The sequence below is a fragment of the Arvicola amphibius genome, chromosome 7 (assembly GCF_903992535.2).
Source record: "Arvicola amphibius chromosome 7, mArvAmp1.2, whole genome shotgun sequence".
Lineage (NCBI taxonomy): Eukaryota > Metazoa > Chordata > Mammalia > Rodentia > Cricetidae > Arvicola > Arvicola amphibius.
In genome coordinates, this window is record NC_052053.1 from 116,040,924 (window position 1) to 116,064,011 (window position 23,088).

The window sequence follows — 23,088 nt, forward strand, 5'->3', positions numbered from 1 at the left end:
GAACCTACGGAAGCTGGTCTAAAAGCTCTATAGGAGAGAAAACAACATATATATATAAATATAAAGGTTACGGGTTTGATAAAAGGAAATCCATTTTTTCAATGACAGTATAAAAAATCCTCGATTGGCAAGAAGCAATTTTCATTCTAGGGGAAAGTGAAATTCAAGAGCTCATATGGGAGAAAGAGATCATTTGCCCTGTTTATTCTTGCCTGGGCAGACACATTCTAAATTGATCATCAGTGAAGAATGGGATAACATTCAGGAGCAAATGTGCCTATGCTCTTGAACCTGCCATTTGAAGAAATTTATAAAGAAACTTTATTTAAAAACAAACCTCTCCAGCTTCCCAGTGAGGTTAAAATGGTCCAGCAATCCTAGGCTGTGATGAAAGCAACGAACCAATGAGGATATGTTTCAAGGAAATTGTTATTTGATTGCTTAACCTAAAGGCAGCATTGTCAAGCAGATGAAAACTGGCCCTGGAGAGAGCACGGGGTACGCAGTGATGAGTAAGCCATAAGTTCATAGCCAGAGTCTTCAGCCTAGTACATATAGGGCATGAACATGTGCAAAGGAATAAAAAGTCTTTCCTGTGATCTTGTTGTCATTTGTAGGTGGCTTAAGATTCAAGGAAATGTTTGTTCTTTTTATTATTTCATCATGTTTCTATTCAATGCTACTTTTCTAAACCAGTATAATTCCCAACTACATTCTAAATACCGATCCTTATATTTACAGATGACGGTATCTCTCATCCCTTATCAAAGATGTTTTCTTTGCAGCAGAGACCCTGGTCAAAATTCAGAGCACTGTGCGGTATCCATCCTCAACTGCTGCTTCTACGACATAACCCTGACACATCACAGAAGAGGGGGCAGAAATAATGTAAGAGGCAAAGGACTAGGACGTCTGCAACCCGACAGTGTCTTCTATATATGACAGAGACCTGCACTCACGAAATCTCAACAATATGGCTACCTACACATGCCCTGAACAATGTTAACATCAGCTGACATGCCAATGTAGATGGGGAAATCTCACAAGGTCCACCGCTGCAAGCCTATTAACTACTACTAAGAGAGAGACAGTCACTCTTCTTCAGAGACAAGTGCCCTGATAACTTATCTAATCCCAAGTAGTCAGTCATAAAGTCAAATACATACAAGCAACACTAAATGGACTCTATGGTTTGTATTTCTATGTATGTACTAGGAGAAGTGATCATAAATATGAGAGGGAGTTGGGAGGACCCAAGAGTTGGAGACAGGGGTAGACATATGTAACTATAGTACTCATGTATGAAATCATCAATAAAAAATAAATGTCTATGAAAGAGCTAAGGACTTTTTGGATTCCTTTCATTGATTCATTCTGTCTCTAGTTTTTCAATGCCCATGTAAAGACTGTTTCAAAGGAAATGGATGTCCAGAGTGGGTACCTAAACAACACAGCATGGTAGGGAAATCTAGTTTATTATGGCTGAGTATGGCACGCCAATATTGAGAGCAAGCAGGAGTCAAGAGCTTATCTATAAGGGTCAGTGTGACATGATTCAAGAAAAACCAACACTAACTTTATATTATTCTCTTTTGAGAATATGAAACTGCAATTTTATTTATTCTTAAGAGAAGGACTGGAAGATAAAAGGTAATTTTCAAAGCAAATTATGACAAATGATTTCAGAAAATATAACGGTAAACACATGAGTAAAGATCATATACTGTTAAATAGTAAGAGTTTATTGTTTGAAGTTCTCTCTTTGCATACTTAATGTTTCTGAGTGTCTGCAGTTCGCAGCTTTAAGAATAACTGTGAAGCACTCCATTCAGGGACACCATTGTCTTCACTCAGCATTCTTTCCCTGCACACAGCTGTAAGATTTCCATTCATTTCAGCCCTTGCTCAGGAGTGTGGCAGGCTTAGTCCTTCCTTGCAAGAGCACATGTGCCCAGGCTTAATGGGTCTGGACAGGCATCTGGTAACGGCTCTGAAGGCCACCTGGACTACAGAAAAAGCATTTTGGATTCCACAGGAAAACCTTGTGTGTTCCTTTCTCCTGGTTGCATCTGTTGACAGGCAGGTACCTCCAGAAATAATTTAAGTGGCCATTGTAAGGCAAGTCCACCCCCACAGCCCTGACAGAAAAATGACGCAAAGGAAGATACTAGCATTCTAGACCTAACGCTTGCAAGTTGACTAGTTAGTGCAAGGCTGTGCTGTCAGTCACCGGCTTTCTGTACACACCCCCAAGGCATGCTAATCGTTTCTTTTTTACTTAAAATACTGAGTAAAGATGAACACATCTAATCTGCAAGTTCATGTTTTGGAAAAGAGATTATTTGTGATTTATGATCCATCTACCACTTCAAATTCTTTAGTCAAAACTTTTGCCTACAAATTATAGAACTGAGTTGTGCATATTTGAGCAGAAAATGATTTTCAGAAGGCTGTTATCTAGGCTCTATGATCCCTGGTGGCCAAAGAATAAGCTTGGAGCTAAATAGGCAGGAGCAATGAGCTGAAATCACACATAGAAGAAAGTCTGGCAACTGTGAGTATTTGACAAACCTACTTGGAATACAGTTGATGGAGTCTTTTGTTTATTTACCGGATCTAATGAAATTTCAATCACTGGCTTCGACACTACTTTATTTCACTTTTCGGGATGTTTGGGAGCCTATTCTCTTTGGATGGATACCTTGATCAGCCTAGATATAGTAGAGAGGCCTTGGACCTTCCCCAAAGTAATGTGCCTTACCCTGTCTGAGGAGTGAATGGGGGTGGGGTGGGAGGGCATGTGGAGGAAATGGGAGGAAGGAAGGGAGTGGGAACTTGGATTGGTATGTATAATGAAAAACAATAGTTTTCTTCTTTCTTAAAAAAATAATAAATTCTTTAAAGAGAGAGTAAAAGTAAAAAAAGTATTAGATTCCTTTATATCATTATATCTCTACTTAATCTATTTCATGAAAATTACAAATTACATAGAAAATTGAATGAATACAAAAAGCTTTCTCTCCTCTCCCCACTGTTGCTTCCAGAGTCCTCTGTTTTATGTAGCTGATACATAAAAATTGTACATATTTATGGGATATAGGTACAAGTGAATCTGAATTCCAGAAATCCCCCAGAGTCCTTTTAAGTGACATGACTTTCTCGACCTGCTTATAGAAGACCTAGTCCTCCCTGCATGAACTCACCACCTTAGGAGAGAGGGCTCTGTAGCCCAATTGTGTATATCTCCGCAGTCACGATGGTGCCTACGAGTGTAATTCATCACTTTCTGCATGAAGACTTGCTCAGAAGAGGTTTAAATGAATGACGAGTGAATTAAACTATGCCTTCATTGCAACCTACTGCCATGTTTTAAAGATTCTCTCCCTCGGTGTGAGCTAGGTGGCAGAGCCTCTCACGCACAAAGCAAAAGAAAATGGCAGATAGTTACTTCCTTGATGGCTCTCCAACTGGAGCCTGGGCTCTGCCGTTGGCTCTATCCAGCATTTGCATCCATTTTTAGAGCTTGAATTTTAAGCCAGTGAGTAGTGTAAAGGAGAGGGGAACATGAGGGATTTATTCCAGCAACAGGAGTTGGAGACCAACAATATTCCTAGAGCAGCAAACCCAGCAATGCTAACAATCCTGCTGCAGGATCCACTGCAGCTGCGGTCAGCTGTATAAAGTGCATCACCAAGCTCAGGGGCATCAGCCACGGTGCCTCCAGGACATGATGTGGGCACTGTGGTTAACTCGTAGCCTCAGTAAGTCTGTGTAAATAAGTACCCTTAAATAAATTCATGCAGACTTGCTTTAACTAAAAACATTGACTGATACATAAACTGTTACCAGGTACAGCCTTAAACAGCAGTCCTCTTAAAAGATTCCATTGGAATAAAAAATAAAAACAATGAAAATCAAAGCTTTGTCCAAAGATGGGTATCTAGAAGCTCATCTCATGAATTTCCATCTTGACGGAATCCTCAGTCTCACGAGGATGTGGAAGCATTATGAAAGACATGAGGAACACGGGAACTGTGGGCATGGACTGCTTTGCTGCTTAAAGTAAGAGAGTGACAAGCTGAAACCACAAATTCCTGGCTGGAGGCATGAAGTGAAATCCTGTGTTTCTCTGACTGCTAAGAGAATCTCTTATCACTTCCAGCCGCAGGGCTAAGATAACTGAAAATCAAACTCAAACTTTGATCCTGCCGGTTTCTAAATTATAACGTCAGTTGAATTCACAGCCCACTGAGATCACTTAGGTGAAAGCAGAAGCATTGATCAGGGTAGGAAAAAAAGCGAGGTACAGAATGGGGGATGATAGATGATGGATTGAATTCGAATGTCATAAGTACTCTAAACCTACCAAATCCCCGGACAGTCCCTTGCTGGCCAACCAGTCAGTCTTCCTCCTTTGTCTGATGACATGCAGAAGGAATAAATTATCCATGGTAATGGAAATGGCTGTCACAAAAATCAAGCTTTTAGGTAGCAGAACCAGCAGAGCTGATGGCAGCTCTGGAGGGCCATTGCTAGCGATGTCAACAGCGTGAGTCATAGTTCTTAGTACCAGTGACAGCAGTGTCCCCATTGAGCCAGGTCTGTCATATGATTTAGACTGTCATTTCTTCTAGCACAATCCCAAGACTGGTTCTCTAGTCCAATGTCATTTAAATAAATAATTTTCTTCTCAAATTAGTTAAATTTGGTTGTCATAGATAGCTTTGAACTATGTATTTAGAAACGTTTACAATTGGCCCTACTGCCACCACCCAAATGTCGCCAAGGTTTAAAACATTTCAACTCTGTTTTTTTTTATTTATTTTATTTTTTTACTTATTAAAAATTTCTGCCTCCTCCCCGCCTCCCATTTACCCCCTCCCTCCTCCACTCTCCCTCCCTCTTCTGTCCAGAGAGCAGTAAGGGTTCCCTGCCCTGTGGGAAGTCCAAGTTCCTCCCCCCTCCATCCAGGTCTAGGAAGGTGAGTATCCAAACAGGCCAGGCCCCCCCCCCAAAGCCAGTATGTGTAGTAGGGTCCAAATCCAGTGTCATTGTCCTTGGCTTCTCAGCAGCCCTCATTGTCCGCCATGTTCAGGGAGACCGGTTTTATCTCATGCTTTTCAGTCCCAGTCCAGCTGGGATTGGTAAGCTCTGAATAGATCAGCCCCACCATCTCAGTGGGTGGGAGCACTCCTCGCAGTCCAGACTTCCTTGCTCATGTTTTCCTTCCTTCTGCTCTTCATTTGGACCTTGGGCACTCAGTTCGGTGCTCCTCAACTCTGTTTGTTTGCTTTGGTACAATGATTTCATAGCCAGTCTAAATCTCCCAACCGTGAGACTCCTGATCAGCATTGCAGGTTCCCTGCCTGTAAAGTTTAATAAGAGATTCATGTCTGTCTGCTACTTACAGAGAAAAACATTTCCTTCTACCTTCATCCATCCTTGTCTCTTTTATATGTGATATTAGTATTCAGTTTTCCATAGAATTATCAAAGAGCAGGCAAGCACAAACCACTCCCCACCTAGATGCAGTCATCGAATGTATCAAATTATAACCCACAAATTCCAGCATGGCCAATTGCCTGGTCTATCTAACGCCAGGAAAAAGTAAATGCATGATAAACAGTCACAGTCACTTAGAAAACTGATGGCCAAGCTTTTCAAAGCCCCAGGAAGGGCACTTTTGGAGTGAGGACAAAAACCATAGATCAAGCACAGCCTGATCAGGTGATTCAAGTCCCTAGCTATGTGACTCTGGTCCCAAAGGTTGCTGGACGAAGCCTCTTTGATGATGATAATGCTAAGCTCTGGCTTAGGAGTATAATTGGGACTAATTTAGCTGACTTTTTTTGTTGGTCATGTTTGGTTCTATCCTAGCTCTCTGGGCTATCCAGACTCTTGTTCCTGACCCTGCAGGTAGTATTAGGTGTGTGCTCCCGCTTGTGGCATAGGTCTCAAGCTGGACCAGTCATTGGTTGGCCACTCCTACAAATTCTTCTCCACCTTTACCCCAGCACATCTTACAGACAGGAGTATGCTTGGATCTTGGTTTACTGATACAAATTTAAGGTCAATTTCTGCTCTTGATTAAAGTATTGTGTTTGCGAAGCTTAGTTAAAAATGTAAAATAAAATTAAGAAATACAGGTAAATGCGAGTCATCTATAATAGTCATGCTTATAGTCATGTTAGATTTTCTAGATGTACAGAGATATATTTCAGATGGATAGGGATTCTTCAGATCTTTCAAAGACCTTCAGAATACGGCATTTAAAATGTTTTAAAGACTTAGAACTTTTCATGACAGTGAAACATGTCTGCTCCTGGCAGCACTTGTTACTTCAAGAGGAAGATAGGCATCAAAGAGGCTTCTTATGGAGTTTGCTAACTATTTGGGCAAAAAACTGCTTTTGCCTGGACTGCTTAACTGGACATGTAGGAGCCACAGAGACATGTCTGCTGAACTTGCCTAAAGGTGAGACGATCCTTTGGGGTTCTTGCTACATGAAAGAGTCTACCAGACATTCTGCAGGACACAGAAGAAAGTGACTGACAAACTGCCAATATACGTGAAACTGTCTTTGAAATTCCCTGCTTTATGGAAAAGTCTGCTGGATACTATGGGCCTGTAGGACAAAGATGTCCCAACAATGCAGAAGAACTTTTGGGTGACTGTCCAGGCAGTGAGATGTCTCTGTCAACTCTAAAATTTTAGAAGTTGCTTACAATGAACTTTCTGTTTACTTAGGTAATATTATATCCTTCTGGAGTCTGATAAAGTTAAAAAATTATAATTATAGTTACAGTTTTCCTTAGTTATAATAAAATACAAAATAGATATAAATATTATAGCTGTAATTCTTGCTTAATAACTGTTTTGTTATATGTAATTTTACTATGTTAAAGTTAAAACCTTCCTTTTCATTTAAACAGAAAAGGGAAGATGATGTGGGAGGTCCTTCTGTCTATGTGTTGCTTTTATTGGTTAATGAATAAAGAAACCTTCTTGGCCTGTTGATAGGGTAGAACTTAGGTAGGCAGGCAAAACTGTACTGAATGCTGGGAGAAGGAAGACTGAGAGGGGGACACCATGGAGCCACCACTGGAGTTAGACATGCTGAAACTCTGCTGGTAGGCCACAACCTTGTGGTGAAATACAGATTAATAGAAATGGGTTAAATTAATATGAGTTATCCAATAAAAAGCTAGAGCAAATGGGCCAAGCAGTGATTTAATTAATACAGTTTCTGTGTGATTATTTCAGGTCTTAGCTAGCCAGGCAGCCAGGAAGAACAAGCAGCCCTCCCTCCAACAGACTAGAGAGATAGTTCAGTGCTTAGGAGCACTTTTGTTTTTATAGACCTGAGTTCAGCTCCTAGAACCCTCATGGTGGCTCACAAGTATAAGACTGGCTCCAAATAATCTGATGTCTCTTGCCTTTGAGGGCGCACGCACTCATGTGTGCCTACTCCCACAGAGAGACACATACATGAACATAATTTAAAATATTATAAAATTTTGAATATAAAAATACAATAAGGAAAAATTCTAGGCAACCATAATAAAGACAATAAATGTAAAAGTCATGAATAAAAACTAACCTTCTGAAAACAATACACAAAAAATTAATATAAAACATAAAGAGAGAGCTCAGTGGGTGAGTCCTTCCTTCACAAGCTTTAGGACACCAGCAGAAAATTAGATGTGACTCCCAGTACTGGGGTTGGGTGCAGAGACAAGCTAGGGTTTGCTGGCTGTCACCCTAGTAGGGATGGAGGACACTGAACTCCAGGTCTATTATTCTCAAGGAATAATACGAAGATTGATAGAAGAGAACACCTGATATCCTCCTCTGACCTCTAGACACACACTTACACACACACACACACACATACCTGCAAATACACATATACACACCGAAGAAAAAAACTAATATAAAACAACCTCTTCAAGTTTATTACAGTAATGCAATGGTAATTTAATATAGAAAAAAATCTATCAATATAGAAAAAAATCTTAACAGGGAAGAAGTGGAACCAATTTTAATTGGTGCACAAAACTTATTTAATTGTATTCAGAAAGGTTTTGTGATTCTTTAAAAAAATAAACCTAATGAACTAATTTTAGAAGCAAATTTCCTAAATATATTTAAAGCAAATATTTTACTAAAGTGAAAAGCATTAGACACTTCCAAAAATGCTAGAAATGAGAATGAAGTGTCCATCAATACCAATTAGAGTCAACATTTTTTATGATTGTTTCATTAAGTTGCTTTTTGTCAGGTATTTTGCTGTACCAGTGAGAAAAGTGAGCAATGTATTGATCTACAGAGCTTGGTCAAAAGAATAAATGAATGAAAAGAAGTGAAGCTATGAGCATGATCAGAGGACATTGAAGATGGACTCTCTCTTATTTAACAGCTTATTAAGCCAGAGACCTTAATTACTAGTCAGAAAAATAGGATTGGAGTCCTACCTCCAACCCTGGAATATGTGGCATCCTGAACTACCCAGTCACAAGCTAATAACTACCTAAAACTAACCAGGGGAAACTTAAGAGTTATAAGATTATTACATGATGGGAGGCCTTCTTGGAAAAAATAAACACATACAATTCCCCCTTCCTGTAAGAGCTGCTTATTCTAGAAATTTCAGAAATAATAGAAAGCCTGCCTGACATGTGGATCAGAAATATAGATTGGGGTGATGGTCCCTTGTGCATTGTCAACTCTCACCCCTTGACTGTTCTCTACTTTATGATAAGCTACACTAAAAAGGAAAAGAAATAAAACTATAACTGTTGAAACAGAACAAGAATGCTAAACACTAACAAGTATGAAAACCTACATAGTATAAAAGTACTGCCTTTTCAAATTAATAATAAGGTTCATGCAATATGACCACACGTGAACCTGCCCACGCTTACACAGAGCACTTGATTTGTAATCACCAAAACTTGGAAACAAATAAGATTATCCTCAATAGATTAACAAACAAACTAGTACATCTAGACAACGTAATATTATTCAGAACAGAAAAATGAGCTATGAAGCCGTGAAGAAAGACAGAAAAAATTTTAATACAACTTACAAAGTAAAAGCAGCCATTGAAGGGTTATACGTGGTATCACTCTCACATTGTGGAGAAGGCAATGCTAATGAGACAGAAGTTGTGGGAAGAGGAGTGAATAGCTAGAGAATGAAGAAAGCAGTATAACTACTCTGTGTGGGGAATACACGTCATTAGGCTGTTGTCTAAACCTATAGCATATGCAGCAATAAGACTGTATTGCATCTGCCGAGGACATGTCAGTGTAAGTTTAATAATTGTAATACTGGTACCCTCCGGTAGGGATTGGGGGAGGCTGTGCATGTAAGGGGGAAGGGAGGTATGAAAATCTCTGTGCTTAGTGCTCAATTTTTGCCATACACTCAAAACAAATCTAACAAAATAAGTCCATTTTGTAAACATTCAACAAAGCTGCTAGATATAAGAACAATATAAAGAAATAGCTTATCTTCTAGAAGGCCAGAAGTATTCAGAAATAATTTCTAAGACAACGTTTATGATAGGCCTGAAACTAAATGTTATCATGGAATAAGTACATCCTAGTTTGTTTTGGTTCAGGTTTTGGTTTTTCCTATTTCTCTGATAAATAAACCAAAAGCAATGTGAAAAAACAAACAGTTCTGTTCTCATGACAAGTCACAGTCAGTCCTTCATTGAGGGAAGCAGGTAAGGAATTCAAGACAGGAACCTGGAGGCAAGAACTGAAGCAGAGACGACAGAAGAATGCTAATTACTGGCTTGCTCCTCAGAGCTTGCTCAACTTGCTTGCTTGTATTAGTTAAGACTACTTTCTCAGGGGTGGAACCACCCACAGTGGGCTGAGCCTTCCCACACTAATCATTAATGCAGAAAACATCCCAATAAACTTGCCTACAGGACAGTTTGATAAAAATTGAAGAAAACGTCTGTTTTCTCAGTTAAAAAGTTCCCTCTTTCCAGATGACTCTGGGTTATGTCAAGATTACAAAAAAAAAAAAAAAAAAAAAAAAAAAACTCACCAGCACAACTGACCCCTTGTCAACTTTACACACCAACACATTACTACTGAACCATAATAGCCTTGCCTTTCTTGTTTGACCCCAGGATGTGAGGTTAACATTAATAGCATAATAAAAAACATAGTGTAGCTTTAAAAGTCCCATAATCACGAAACTCAATACTACAAAAGTCCAAGTTCTCTAAATTTCAGTGTCTCTTTAAAAGTCAGCTCTAAAAAGGTCTTGCAAGATCAAAAGCAAGATATATACTTCTTATTCTAAGAGGGGAGGACCAGAGCATAATCACAATCAAATCAAAGAAAATGAAACTGAATAGTGTAAATAATTCAGTGTCCAATATTTGGTACTCTGTCGTGATCTTCTGGGAACCAAACGCCTTCAGAAGCTCGCTTCTTAGGCTTTGCTATCCATAATACACAGAGCTCATGGGCTCAAGTCAGCTCCATGCCTCACCTGCCACTGGTGGTCTTTCCACAGTCCCGGCATCTCAAGTGTCCTAGAGTTTCCACTAAAACTTAAACTGAACCTTCCCCAGTGGCCACTTGGCCTCAAGGCAGGGACTCCAAGTCTGCCACACGGTGCCAAGCCTCCGCATCTCTCCATGACTCCTTCATGCCCTCAAAACTAGTAACACATGGAAGACTCTTAATGTTACAAAGTTTGGCTTCTAGCTTGAGACGCAACCTTGGCCCTCTCTGAGCCACACAGGTTCGGTGTGGTTCTGCTAAGGAAACATTTATTTCCCTGAAGATTTCACCTCACTGATGCTGGTCTCATATTAGTCACAGCTGATTCTTCAGCTTCAGCTTCACCCAATCAGCACGGATCGTCCTGGTAAGGCAAAGATCTCATTTCAGTGGTAGAGCTCGCTTCTTAGTCACAGCTGATTCTGCAGTCCTAGATGACGAGAAGCCATGATTCTTAGTTCAAAGTATCATGGGAACAGCCCCAATAGTCTTTGAAGGGCTCTCAAATTTCCATCTGAAATGTTACAATCCAGGCCTGCATCCTCAGCCCTGCTCTCAGCATTACCTTCTAAAGTCCCGCTAACATCTTATTAAGCTCAGGATGCTCAGGGGCTTCTCTAGTCTGAAGTCCCTAAACCAAATACAGTCCTTCCACAACAGCATAGACCTGTCTGTCACAGCAGACCCTGCTACCAATTCCTGTCCTATTTTCTCTCTCTTACTGTTATAAAGCCACCATGACCAAAAGTAACTTGGGGGATGGGGTACTTCAGCTTATAGGTCCCAGTTCTTCACTGAGGGAAGCCAAGGAATGAGTTCAAAGCAGGAGCCTGAAAGCAGAGACTATGGAAGAATGTTGCTTACTGGCTCACTCCCCAAGTCTTACTTAATTCACTTTTATCATACAATCCAGATCACTTGTTCAGGGGTGGCACATGAAGAGTGAGCTGGGCTCTCCTACATCAATTATTAATCAAGAAAACACCCCCACAGACATGCATATAGGCTAATCTGATTGAGTCATTTTCTCATCTGAGGTTCCCTCTTCTCAGATGAGCAAAAAAACTAACCATCACAAAGTATAATAAATATGGAGGGGGAGATTCTGAAGCTTTGCTAAGGAAAATAAAAGATACTACTAATGAAATTATTGATGTGTTCTTTTCTTTTTATTTCAGGATTTAAAAGCGATAGGACTCTCAAAAGTATAGATTTGATTCAATGCTAAACAAATCTGCAAAAAGACTTTGACAAGCTCAAGCAAAACTCACTTTGAAGTGTGGGAGCCTTCTCAGCTTGGTCGATCACCTTCCTGGACCTGGGGGGAGTTGGGAGGACCTTGGTCTTAGCATAGAGTGGGGAACCCTGATGGCTCCTTGGCCTTGAGAGGGAGGGAGGGGAGGTATGGGTGGAGGGGAGGGGAGGGAAGGGGGATAAGGAGGGGAGGGAGGGGGGAGGAGGAGGGAAGGAGATGGAAATAAAAAAAATAAATAAATAAAATTTAAAAAAAAAGAATTCTCAAGATGATTTTTTAAAGGAGGTGGGAAGAGAAGGAGATGGTGAATGAGTCTATCAGCTGCCCTTATTTTCCCTCCCTTCTATCAAAAAGATAAGACCACAGGAGGTATGACAGTGAGTCCCTGAAACTTAGAGGGAGAAACAGGAAAACAAACATTACAGCCCTTACTAAGAAACTAAGAACCCTGATGGCTCTTTGGCTTGGAGAGGGAGGGAGTGGGGGTATGGGTAGAAGGGAGGGGAGAGAAGGGGGAGGAGGAAGGGAGGAGATGGAAATTTTTTATAAAAAAAAATAAAGAATTAAAAAAATAAATAAATAAATTTAAAAAAGAAACTTACAATAAATGATTCCTACGATAGAGAAAATAGAGTAAGATTAGAATGAATTCTTCAACAAAGTCTTGGCACAATTGGCTATGAAAATCAGGTATCCAATGTAAAGAATACAGAAACATATCACCAGACTTCTGAGATTAGAAAAGACATGTGAACGCACAAGACTGACCAATCTAAACACACTAAAATAAAAGACACTGCAAGATTACAAGAGTAAAGTTAAAAGATGAACTGTGAGCCTAGAAACAATATGTCTAACACCATCCAACAAAGGAGTAATAAAGTATGTTTATTACATATATATAATTTTCATGTCATTAAAAAAACAATTCAATGAAATCATACCATAGAATATACAGGCAATTCATAGAAGATGAAATTCAAATACATAATAGATAATAAAGTAACACTCTATATCAGATAATATGATACAGTTTAAGCTCTGTCACATTGGAAAATGGAATGTTTCACTAGACAATTTCATTATTGTGTGACTGATACAAAGTACAGTGGCTACAACATCACTAGGCAATATAATTTTATAGGACCACCAAGATATACACAGACTGTCAATGAAGGAAAAATTACTTGGTGGCATATTATTGAATTTGAAAAACTATTAATATCAAATATGACAAGGACTTGGGGTAAACCAGAAATCTCAAGTGTTGCTGATAGAGTAGAGAAGAGGCCACCACAAACTGCAATGATGATTATGTACCTTACACCTTAAAATTCAATGCCAGAGAAACCCTCACAGAAGACACGATATAATATAACATAAATAAGAAATTATCTACCAGTTGTTAAGAAAATTGATAGATGAACTGAATAGGGACATTCTTTTTCCCTAGTGCTATAGTAAAAATACCCTGAAAAAAGCAACTTAAGGGAAGAGGGTCTATTTTGAGTCACAGTCCAAGGGTATAGGATATCACAGCAGAGAATTCAAGGCAACGGTAGCTGGAAATGACTCATCACATTGTGTCTGCAAAGTACTCAGCTTACTTTCTTCATTTTATTCATTTCAGGATCCCAGTCCAGAGGACAGCCTCACTCACAGTGGCATGGCTTTCTGTCTCAATTAACTTAACCTAGATAACCCCCCGCGGGCACCCCAGAAGCTCATCTACTGGGAGTCTACAGCTCATCAAACTGACAACTGAGATTAACCCTCACAGCTGCTTAGTACTCTAGACCATAGGATTGTTTAATTGATTAGAACTGTATACAACAGCACATAAAATACTATAAAATGCACAGTTGAAAAAAATAAAGCAAGTTGCAGAAAGAGATATTCAATAAGGTGTCAGCCACTGAAGTTTAAAAACAACCACAAATCAGTATTGAAAATAATGCTCACCGCTTCAAACCTATATGGAACATATTTATCACTAGAATTACACACATAGCAGCTCAAGATAGAGATAAACTCTACAGAGAGAGGATGAGAATTTTTTTATAACACTTTAACTGCTTGACAGATGTATAGTTATTTTATATATTTCTTGGTGCATTTGAAAGTTTCCAAAAATAAATTTTTAATGTAAAAATACATAAGTATGCCATTTGTCTGAGTATGGTCTGCTATTAGGTTTGTATATGAATAGAAAGATTTTTGGAATATGACTTTTCTTCTCTCATAGACAAATTTCAGACAGATGTACATGGGTAAAGATGGATAGATGGATGAATGGATGGACGGATGGATGGATGGATGGATGGACACACAGACAGAAACAAGGGCTAACATAAATCAAAAAAAGGAAAATATCCTGCTTCTTGATGCTGTATCTGCCACGCTCCACTCAAGAAGATAAAAATCTCTACCATGTATTTCCAAAGAGAAAATTTAATGCATGGGTTAGTAACCAGGTTGCCAAGAGCAATGGCAATCCAAACACTAGCAAGTGCAGGAAGTTATTGTCTCCACCAGAGCACTGAGGAGGAGATATCATTAACAAAATCCAGCAGTTGAATAAACTTGGCAGGGAGTTCAAGCACAGTGCCAGCTGCTTGATGGGAATTGGAGCAAAATCACAAGGCTTCGGGGGATCGTACTACAAGCAAGACTGGAACCACGTCGTCTCCAGTTCTCACTCCCTCCTGCCAAATGCAAGCAGACACCAGGTAGCAAAAGTGCCTAGAAAATACACTTTGTACAAGTTGATTCCCTGAAATACAGAGTGAAGCAAGAAAGGCGAGAGGAAAACACTTGAGAACAAAAAAAAAAAAAAAAAAAAGATTGACTCATTTGTTATTAGGAAAAATACAGTGCTCCTCTCGCTATTTGTATAGACGAGGGTCATAGAGACCAGTCTAAAATGTCACATATGTGGGCGTAGGGATATGGCTCAGTGGTTAAGAGCACTAGCTTCTTTTCCGAAGGACCTGGGTTCAAGTCCTAACACCTACATAGTGGCTCCCAACCATCTGTAGCTCTAGACCCAGGATATCACCCTCTTCTGGCTTTCAATGTTACCAGACACAAATGTCATGCACAGACAGACATTTGTGCAGGCAAAACACCCATGCACATTAAATAAACAAAATTTTAATTGATATATGTATTTTTCTGCAAAATAGTCCTTGTATGTGGATATTGATTTATTTAGGCAGAAGTGGTTATACGTATACCAGAGTGAAAAGTCATTTGTAATATGAATATAACCTTTTGCTCACATAGGCACATTTCAGACAAGTCTAGATAGATGATATAAATTGATTAAATAGGTTGATGGGTAGATGGGTGTATTAGATTAATTTTCATTAAATAAGGGATACATCCAAATATGCTTTTACTTTTTAACAAGTGTATAAGAAGCACCTCTAGCATGTACATAATAAGTTTACAATGGTAAACAAACTAAATCTGACTTTTGTTTTACTGAGGTTTACAAGCCTATGAGAGAAATTGATAAACACATATATCAATGCAGGCATAATTCTTGCATCCGCTAAGAAGAGGACATTTTGTGTTGATGCCTCTGAAACATCTAACTTTTGTAGACAGTAGGATACTTGGTCTGGAGATCTAAAGCAAAAATGGGGATCCAGTTATGAGCAGTTGCAGACTCATATCTATAAAGACAACAGCATATGAGATTGTTTGTTCAAGAACTTGGAAGCCAGGCTGTGGCAGTACGCACCTTTAATCCCACAACTCAGGAGGTAGAGAACTCTTTGAGTTCAAGGCCAGCCTAGTCTACATAGTGAGTTCTAGGACAGGCTCCAAAACTACACAGAGAAACCCTGTCTCTAAAAACAGAAAGAAAGGAAGGAAGGAAGGAAGGAAGGAAGGAAGGAAGGAAGGAAGGAAGGAAGGAAGGAAGGAAGGAAGGAAGGAAGGGGGAAAGAAAAAGAAAGGAAGGAAGGAAGGAAGGAAGGAAGGAAGGAAGGAAGGAAGAAAAGGAAAAAGAAAGAGGAGATGGAATGAGGAAGACCAAAATTTTAAGATTTGGCTAATGAAGAAGAAAAGAAACTTACACAACAAAGTCAAATGAGATAGCAAAAGAAGACCAGAAAATCTGAACTGTGTGCTCATCAAAGGAGACCTTTTTTTGGTTTTTCAAAACAGGATTTCTCTATGTAACAGTCCTGGCTGTCCTGGAACTCACTCTGTAGACCAGGCTGGCCTCAAACTCACAGAGATCCTCCTGCCTCTGCCTCCTGAGTGCTGGGATTAAAGGCTTGTACTGCCACTGCCCAGCCAGAGGAGACCTTTTAAGAGATGTAAGAGATGGATGTGGGTGAGCAGCACAGAGTTGCTGCTAAGTAAGATGAGGATCTTCATGGTAGCTCCTTGTTGATGCAGCATCAACTGGACATTTACCACCTAGAAAAAGGTTTCTGGGCCACACAACTAAAAGAACACCTGATTCATCTTCTCTTACTGCCACACTTTATTTTCATCATTAACACTTGCCAAGATCTGCTGTTCATGCTCACTTGGTCTCCATGACAATGGGAAATGGTGTGGGAAGTCCTTCCATATATGTGTTGCTTTTATTGGATAATGAATAAAGAAGCTGCTCTTGGCCAATGGCTTAACAGAATATAGCCAGGCTGAAAGAAATATATATATATAGAGAGAGAGAGTAGGCAGAGTTGAAGACGCCATGGAGCCACCAGAGGGGAAAGATGTGAGCTGCCAACCAGAACCTTGCCAGTAAACCACAGCCACTTGGTGATACACAGATTAATTGAAATGGGTTAACCAAAGATATATGAGCTAGCTAGCAATATGCTTAAGTGATTGGCCAAGATTTAAATAATACAGTTTCAGGAGTCTGTGTGGCTGGGAAAAGAACAAGTAGCCTCCAAAAACAGAGACTTGCATCAGTCTTGTTCAATGCAGCATCTTAGTACCTAGAAGAGTGTTCAGAGCACAGGAGTTCTATTCAGGAATTAATGAGAGTTGGGATTCCCCTGTTTCATTTTTTTATTAAAGAGTGACTGGTTGACCTTAGCAATTGCAATATTGTTCTGATATAGGAGACTAATGCAGGAGAATGGGAGGCGAGAACATGGACAGAAAGTAGCTAGCTAGTACTTTAAAGATGGACAGCTACGGATAAGGAATTGCTTTGAAGGAGGAAAGCTATAGAAGCTCTTGAAGGTGAGCAGATCAGGATATGTGAGCTGCGTTGTGAAGGAAGAACTCACAGTTCGGACACTTCTCTAATGCTGTCCTGACCCGTGTGTTCACTCTTGGGCTTAGGAAGCCAATAGAAACTATTCAAACAGCTAGCCGGCTCTCCTTGGAGAAAACACATGCTGTGAGAAATAGTTTCAACAACGAACATATTTGTGTAACAGCACAATTTATGAATGCAGTGAGATGAAAAAACAAGCTGAATGTCTTGTCATTAGTCCTCGATAGGAGAGCAGTTTTCCAGACAAACTCAATCATTTACGACACTCAAAAATAAGTTAATGATCAAGGAAGAGTCTGTTCAGAAGAGACTACAGTGGCTGCCTCTGATGAAGGGGGAAAAAAATAGAAGTAATAACTATTTCATGGTGTAAAATGCCACCTGTAGGTTGCAAGGGTAATTGCAGCTCTAGAGGGAAGTATTTGAATGAGATAATTTTCAGTTCTTCCATCAACTCCATATTGTAAAAATATTCATTTGCAGTATAATATAGTCATCTAAAGTGGACCCTGTAATTGATTACCCCAGAGGAAATAGGAAAGGAGATGGGCTAGAAATTGGTTATAAAAATTTTTTAAAAACTGAAATTAGAACTTCTATTTATAAAGTAATATAAATAAGATGACCCACCTAGAATGTGGTCCTGACTCTATTCCCACCTAAAAGAAATGTCTATGATTTTTTAATTTATCTTTATTACATTTTTTATGTGTGCATGTATGTGGTGAAGGTGTGCACACCTGTCATAGCACACGTGTGAAAGGAAGAGGACAACGTGGGGAAAATTTTCTCCTTCCATCATGTCGGTCCATGGGATCAGACTTAGTTCATCAAGCCTAAGATGCCAATCCATCTTGCTGGCCCAATATTTAATCTTTTTAAAATGAAAATCCAAGTAGCCAGCCATGGGGATCAGCCAGCCTGGAAGAGCCTGCCTCGTGGGGCAGCCTGACCCACTGGGCTACCATCTGGACCCAGATCCAGTGTTTGCAGTTGGCCAACCTCAACACCCACTCCATCTACAAGCTGCTGAAGCAAGAGGAGACGCCAGGGCTGCAGAACCAGATCCAGGAACACACCATCAGCCACGAGGATGAAACCCTGAAGCGTGACTGCTATCAAAGACGTTTCCAGCAATGGTCTGGTATTTATGGCACTTCAGAGACCAGAGATCTTGAGCCAGAACAATGACTCCTGGCAAAGCGTATTTGCATGTAGAGCTATGTGGGCAAAATAATATACTGAGTGGCACACTGCCGTTTCCACTGCCACAAACAAATCTGCGCTAGAGGAGTGGGAAGGACGGAAGAACAGAGTAGTGAGCACAGGGTTGATATTCAGCACTGAGCTATCCCCCCTCAGCCGAGGCCACGTTGTTGTGTGTGAATCTGTGGCATATGCTGCCATGGGGGGGCTGTTACATATCTAGGTGGCTGTGACCCTGTGACCCATGGTACCAACAAAGGCCATGTGGATGTCTGGGCATGTTTGGGTCATGGTTCCGCTACTGCTAGGGCCCATGTTACCACACAAGGCCATGCAGATGACCATGATCTGTGCTACCACCTGAAGCCATGTTGGATTCTGTGGTCCATACTGACACTAGACTCCATGCTGAGGTCTGTGACTCTTGCTAACACTGGAGGCAGGTGAATGTCTGTATCTGTACTGTCACCAGATACCGTGTGGAAGTCCGTGAACTGTGCTCCTGCTGACTATAAAAACTAAGGAAGCTTCTGCCGTGGTATTGATGACTTCAGACTTACAATGAGAAAGACAAAAAGCTTCTCTAACAAACCCTACCCCCACCCCCTGAAAAAAAAAGTAAAACCTAGACAGGAATCCATCAAAGAGAACTCTTTTTGTTGTTGTTTGTTTGTTTGTTTGTTTTTACGTGCCAATCTCATTCCTCCTCCCTACTCTGTTCCCCCTCCCTCCACCTTCCTCCCACTCCACTCCCCTTCGACTCCTCAGAGAAGGTAAAGCCTTCCCTGGGAAGTCAACTAAGTCTGCCTCCTTGAGGCAGGAACAAGTGCCTCCCATTCCCCCACTTCTAAGCTGAGCAAGGTATCTCTCCATAGAGAATAGGCTCTCAGCACTGAGACATTCCCACCAGCAATGAAGGAATGTTCTCTCTACCCCATAACCTCTCCAGCATAAGTTGTCATCAGTGTTTTTGATCTTGGCCAATTTTACAGGTGTAAGATGGAATCTCAGAGTTGTTTTGATTTGCATTTCTTTGGTGGGTAAGGATATTGAGCATTTCCTTAAGCGTCTCTCAGCCATTTTAGATTCCTCTGTTGACAGCTCTCTGTTTGGGTCTGTACTCCATTTTTTATTGGATTTTTTTGTTCTTTTGATGACCAATTTCTTGAACATTTCTGCATTGCTGATGGGAGTGCAAGCTGGAATAGCCCCTTTGGTTATCAGTATGGAGATTTCTCAGAAAATTAGGAAACAACCTTCCTCAAGACCAGCAATACCACTTTTGGGTATATATCCAAATGATGCTCAATCGTGCCACAAGGACATGTGCTCAACTATGTTCATAGCAGCATTATTTGTCATAGCCAGAACCTGGAAATAACCTAACTGCCCCTCAACCAAAGAATAAATAAGGAAAATGTGGTACATTTACACAATGGAGTACTACACAACCATCTCTAATGAGGTCTGGTGCCCTCTTCTGGCCTTCAGACATGCACACAGACAGAATATTGTATACATAATAAATAAATAAGTATTTAAAAAAAAGAAAGAAAAAAAATACACAGCAGAAAAAAATAATGTCATCTTGAAATTTGTAGGCAAATGGATGGAACTAGAAAACATCATATTGAGTGAGGTAACCCAGACTCAGAAAGATAATTATCACATTTACTCACTCATAAGTGGCTTTTAAACATAAAGCAAAGAAAACCAGCCTACAAATCACAATCCCAGAGAACCTAGACAACAATGAGGACCCTAAGAGAGACATACATGGATCTAAATCTACATGGGTAGTAGAAAAAGACAAAATCTCCTGAGTAAATTGGAATCATGGGGACCATGGGAGAGGGTTGAAGGGGAGGAGAAGAAGGGAGAGGAGCAGAGAAAAAATCAATAAGAAAAGATTATTTTTTGTTTCATAGAGATGATAGATTAGATAGATAGATAGATGATAGATAGATAGATAGATAGATAGATAGATGATAGATAGATAGATAGATAGATAGAAGATAGAGATGATAGATAGATGATAGATAGATAGATAGATATTTAGATTTGTAGATACATAGATAAAACTTATTCTAAGGAAATATAAACTAAAATATTGACTTACTCTATGATGGTAAGGAATATATGTATATATCCTAAAATGTTATTCCTTTAACTTAAAATTATTTCCAAATAAATAATATGAAAATACTAATTATAGGGTAGATTTTCCAGAAGATTCAGACTTCATTGTTCAAATTTCTAAAATAAATTATTACAAGAGAACAAAGAAAATAATCAAAAAATAATAATGCGGCCTGAGGCAGCCAGAACAAACGCCCTGAAGTGGCAGCTTGAGCGAGGGGGTGGGCGCCCAACACGACTCCTCAGGCAGCCTCAACGAGTACTCAGACGGCATTGGAGTTGCTCTAGGTCGTAACCAGCCTTTGAAAAGGGAGAAACCAAAATGGAAAAGCGATTTTCCCATGACAGATGGACAACTGCGCAGCAAGAGGGATGAATTTAGGGCACTGCACCAGCTTTTGAAGGGCGGAAAGAGGTCTGGGATGCCTTGATCACGAACTGGCACAGCAATCATCGATGGTGCAAACATAACACTACCACACGGTGCACTGACGGAGTGCTTAGATGAGCTGGGGAACCCATACCAGCTGCCCTTGGCACCACCAATCAACATGACCGAGGAAAAGAGTGGCATAGAGGCTCTGGATATCCCTGAGCCACCTCCCAGTTCTGGACGTGAGTCTCAGCTCCGTCTGCGCCTCTCCACAAGCAAAGAACACAGGCGCAGCACAGACATGGTATTCCACGTGAAGAGGCGCTTATATGAGACAGAAGGGGTGGGGCCAGGCAGCCATCAGTGGTTCTTCTCTGGCAGGCCTCTGAAACCGGAGGAGCCGAAGATCCCAAAGGACTATGTGGTACAGGTTATCGTGAGCCAGCCTGTGCAAAACCCAACACCAGTGGAGAACTGAGCTGGGCTTGCCTGCGTCCCTTGGCTCCTCCTTTTTATTATCGTTTCCTACTCGATGACGTGAAATTTATTTTCACTGCTCTGAATTCCCTATGAATGGATTTAGTTCTGAGGAATTACCAATGAAAAACTCCATCTGTGATGGAGACCAACAAAAATAATAAAACACACAGAGCCAGCCTCTGGAACTCCTCTAATTACAATTTCTAATTTGAGAGGCAGTTAAGAAATAGCCATTTATTTTAAAAACATTTATCAACAATGTAATGACTGTATTTAAGAGATTTGGAATGTACACAGACACCAGACCCATCAAGAACAGCACCAAGCACCTTTTGGATACAGAACTTTTAAAATGTATATGTTAAATTATATTTCCAGAACCATCAATAATCAATAACAGTTATGAAACTTAAACTTTTTGATTTGTTTTGGTGGAACCTAAAAGAGCAGAGGGGATTGTTTCTCTTCTGGGTTTGTATTCCTATTCCACCAGGAAGCAGTGGAGACTGGGAGTTTGTCGGTGTTGCCTCCCCTCCCCCAAGTCATGCTCCTAATTCACATTCACTCAGTTCTGCTGCCATCCAACACGCTGACAGCAGACACCCTCTGGAACACTAGACGCTAGACTAATTTCGTAAGTAGTCAGAGTTCTCATTCTCAGTAGAGAAGTTGTCTCGAGGCATAGTGGTTTAAAATGTCTCTGGTCCCCAGGCTTGAGACTGCTAGCTACTATGTGATGCCTTCACTGATGCGGCCGCTCTGCGTGGCCGTTTCTGGAGCTGACTGACCCCATCTATATTTCTGGGCCATGTAACATGGAAATGGAGTGTAGCTGCTTCCATTCCAGAATGAAAAGCAATCCTGTCTTCCCCGCCTTGCAGGGCGTGAAAGTTAAATCTTCTCTGCCGATTCCTGGGGAAACTGCGCCTCTCCTCAGCCTTGGAGAAAACTCCAACTCAAGATTTTCAAGTGTGTAGACTTGTTGGTGTCATTTAACCGATACTGGTGAGAACAAATGGTGGCACCTGGCGCTAGACCTGGGTGCTTTTCACTTCACTCTGATTCTCGTCCTCGTGGGCAGCAGTGTTCTTCCTGCACCTTCCCACAAAGTGCTGAATCAACCGCCATCTGCACATGAGGCTGAGGGACTGGAGCACAGTGAGCCAGCCTTACCTCCTGGAGAAGGCTGGAGAAAGCTACCAAGGGTTGTATTCAGTCTGGAGCCTCTTCAAAACCGATTCTGCCAGGCATGGTGGTGCATGCATTTAATCCCACACTTGGGAACAGAAGTAGGCAGATCTCAGAATTTGAGAATTTGAGACCAATCTGGAATACAAAGCTAGTTCTAGACCAGCCAGAGCTGCATAATGAGACCCTGCTCAAAAAAAAAAAAAAAGGGTTGATTCCACTGTATCTTTGGAGTCTGAACTGTGTGCAGTAGATGAAAGAGGGAGCTATGCTGTCTCAGTAGGGAAATGCCTAACCTTCAACATCTATTTGGATATAAAACACCATGATTTTCTTGACAAAATGAAACTGCTAAGGAGTTTAAGATGTAATGTTGAAAGTGGTGTTAAATTTTCTATAGCCTATAAACTATATATATATATGTATATGTATATGTATATGTATATATGTATATATATATATATATATATATGAACTTATGTTTCTGAGAACTTTTAACCATTTCCCTAATTCTGTTCATGAGTTTAAAGTTTGTGACTGCACCTAATTTAGACTTGATGGGGATTGAGTCTAAATTCAGGAGAAGCACACAGCTTTAACAACAAGGAAGGTGCTTCCTTTGTGGAGGCTCCAGGACATCGGAGTGCATCGGCCTACCATC

The 23,088-nt window shown here is 40.4% G+C and overlaps 1 protein-coding gene across 1 annotated transcript; it reads left to right on the plus strand.

Annotated features, from left to right (window-relative positions):
* The first annotated feature begins 3,564 nt into the window (after window positions 1-3,564).
* On the plus strand, window positions 3,565-21,237 carry LOC119819920 (ubiquitin domain-containing protein 2-like). Its single transcript, XM_042055411.1, is given in 6 exon segments — window positions 3,565-3,668; window positions 17,941-18,185; window positions 18,471-18,690; window positions 20,589-20,764; window positions 20,767-20,830; window positions 20,832-21,237. Coding segments are annotated over 6 exon segments (1,215 nt in total).
* The last annotated feature ends 1,851 nt before the right edge of the window (window positions 21,238-23,088 follow it).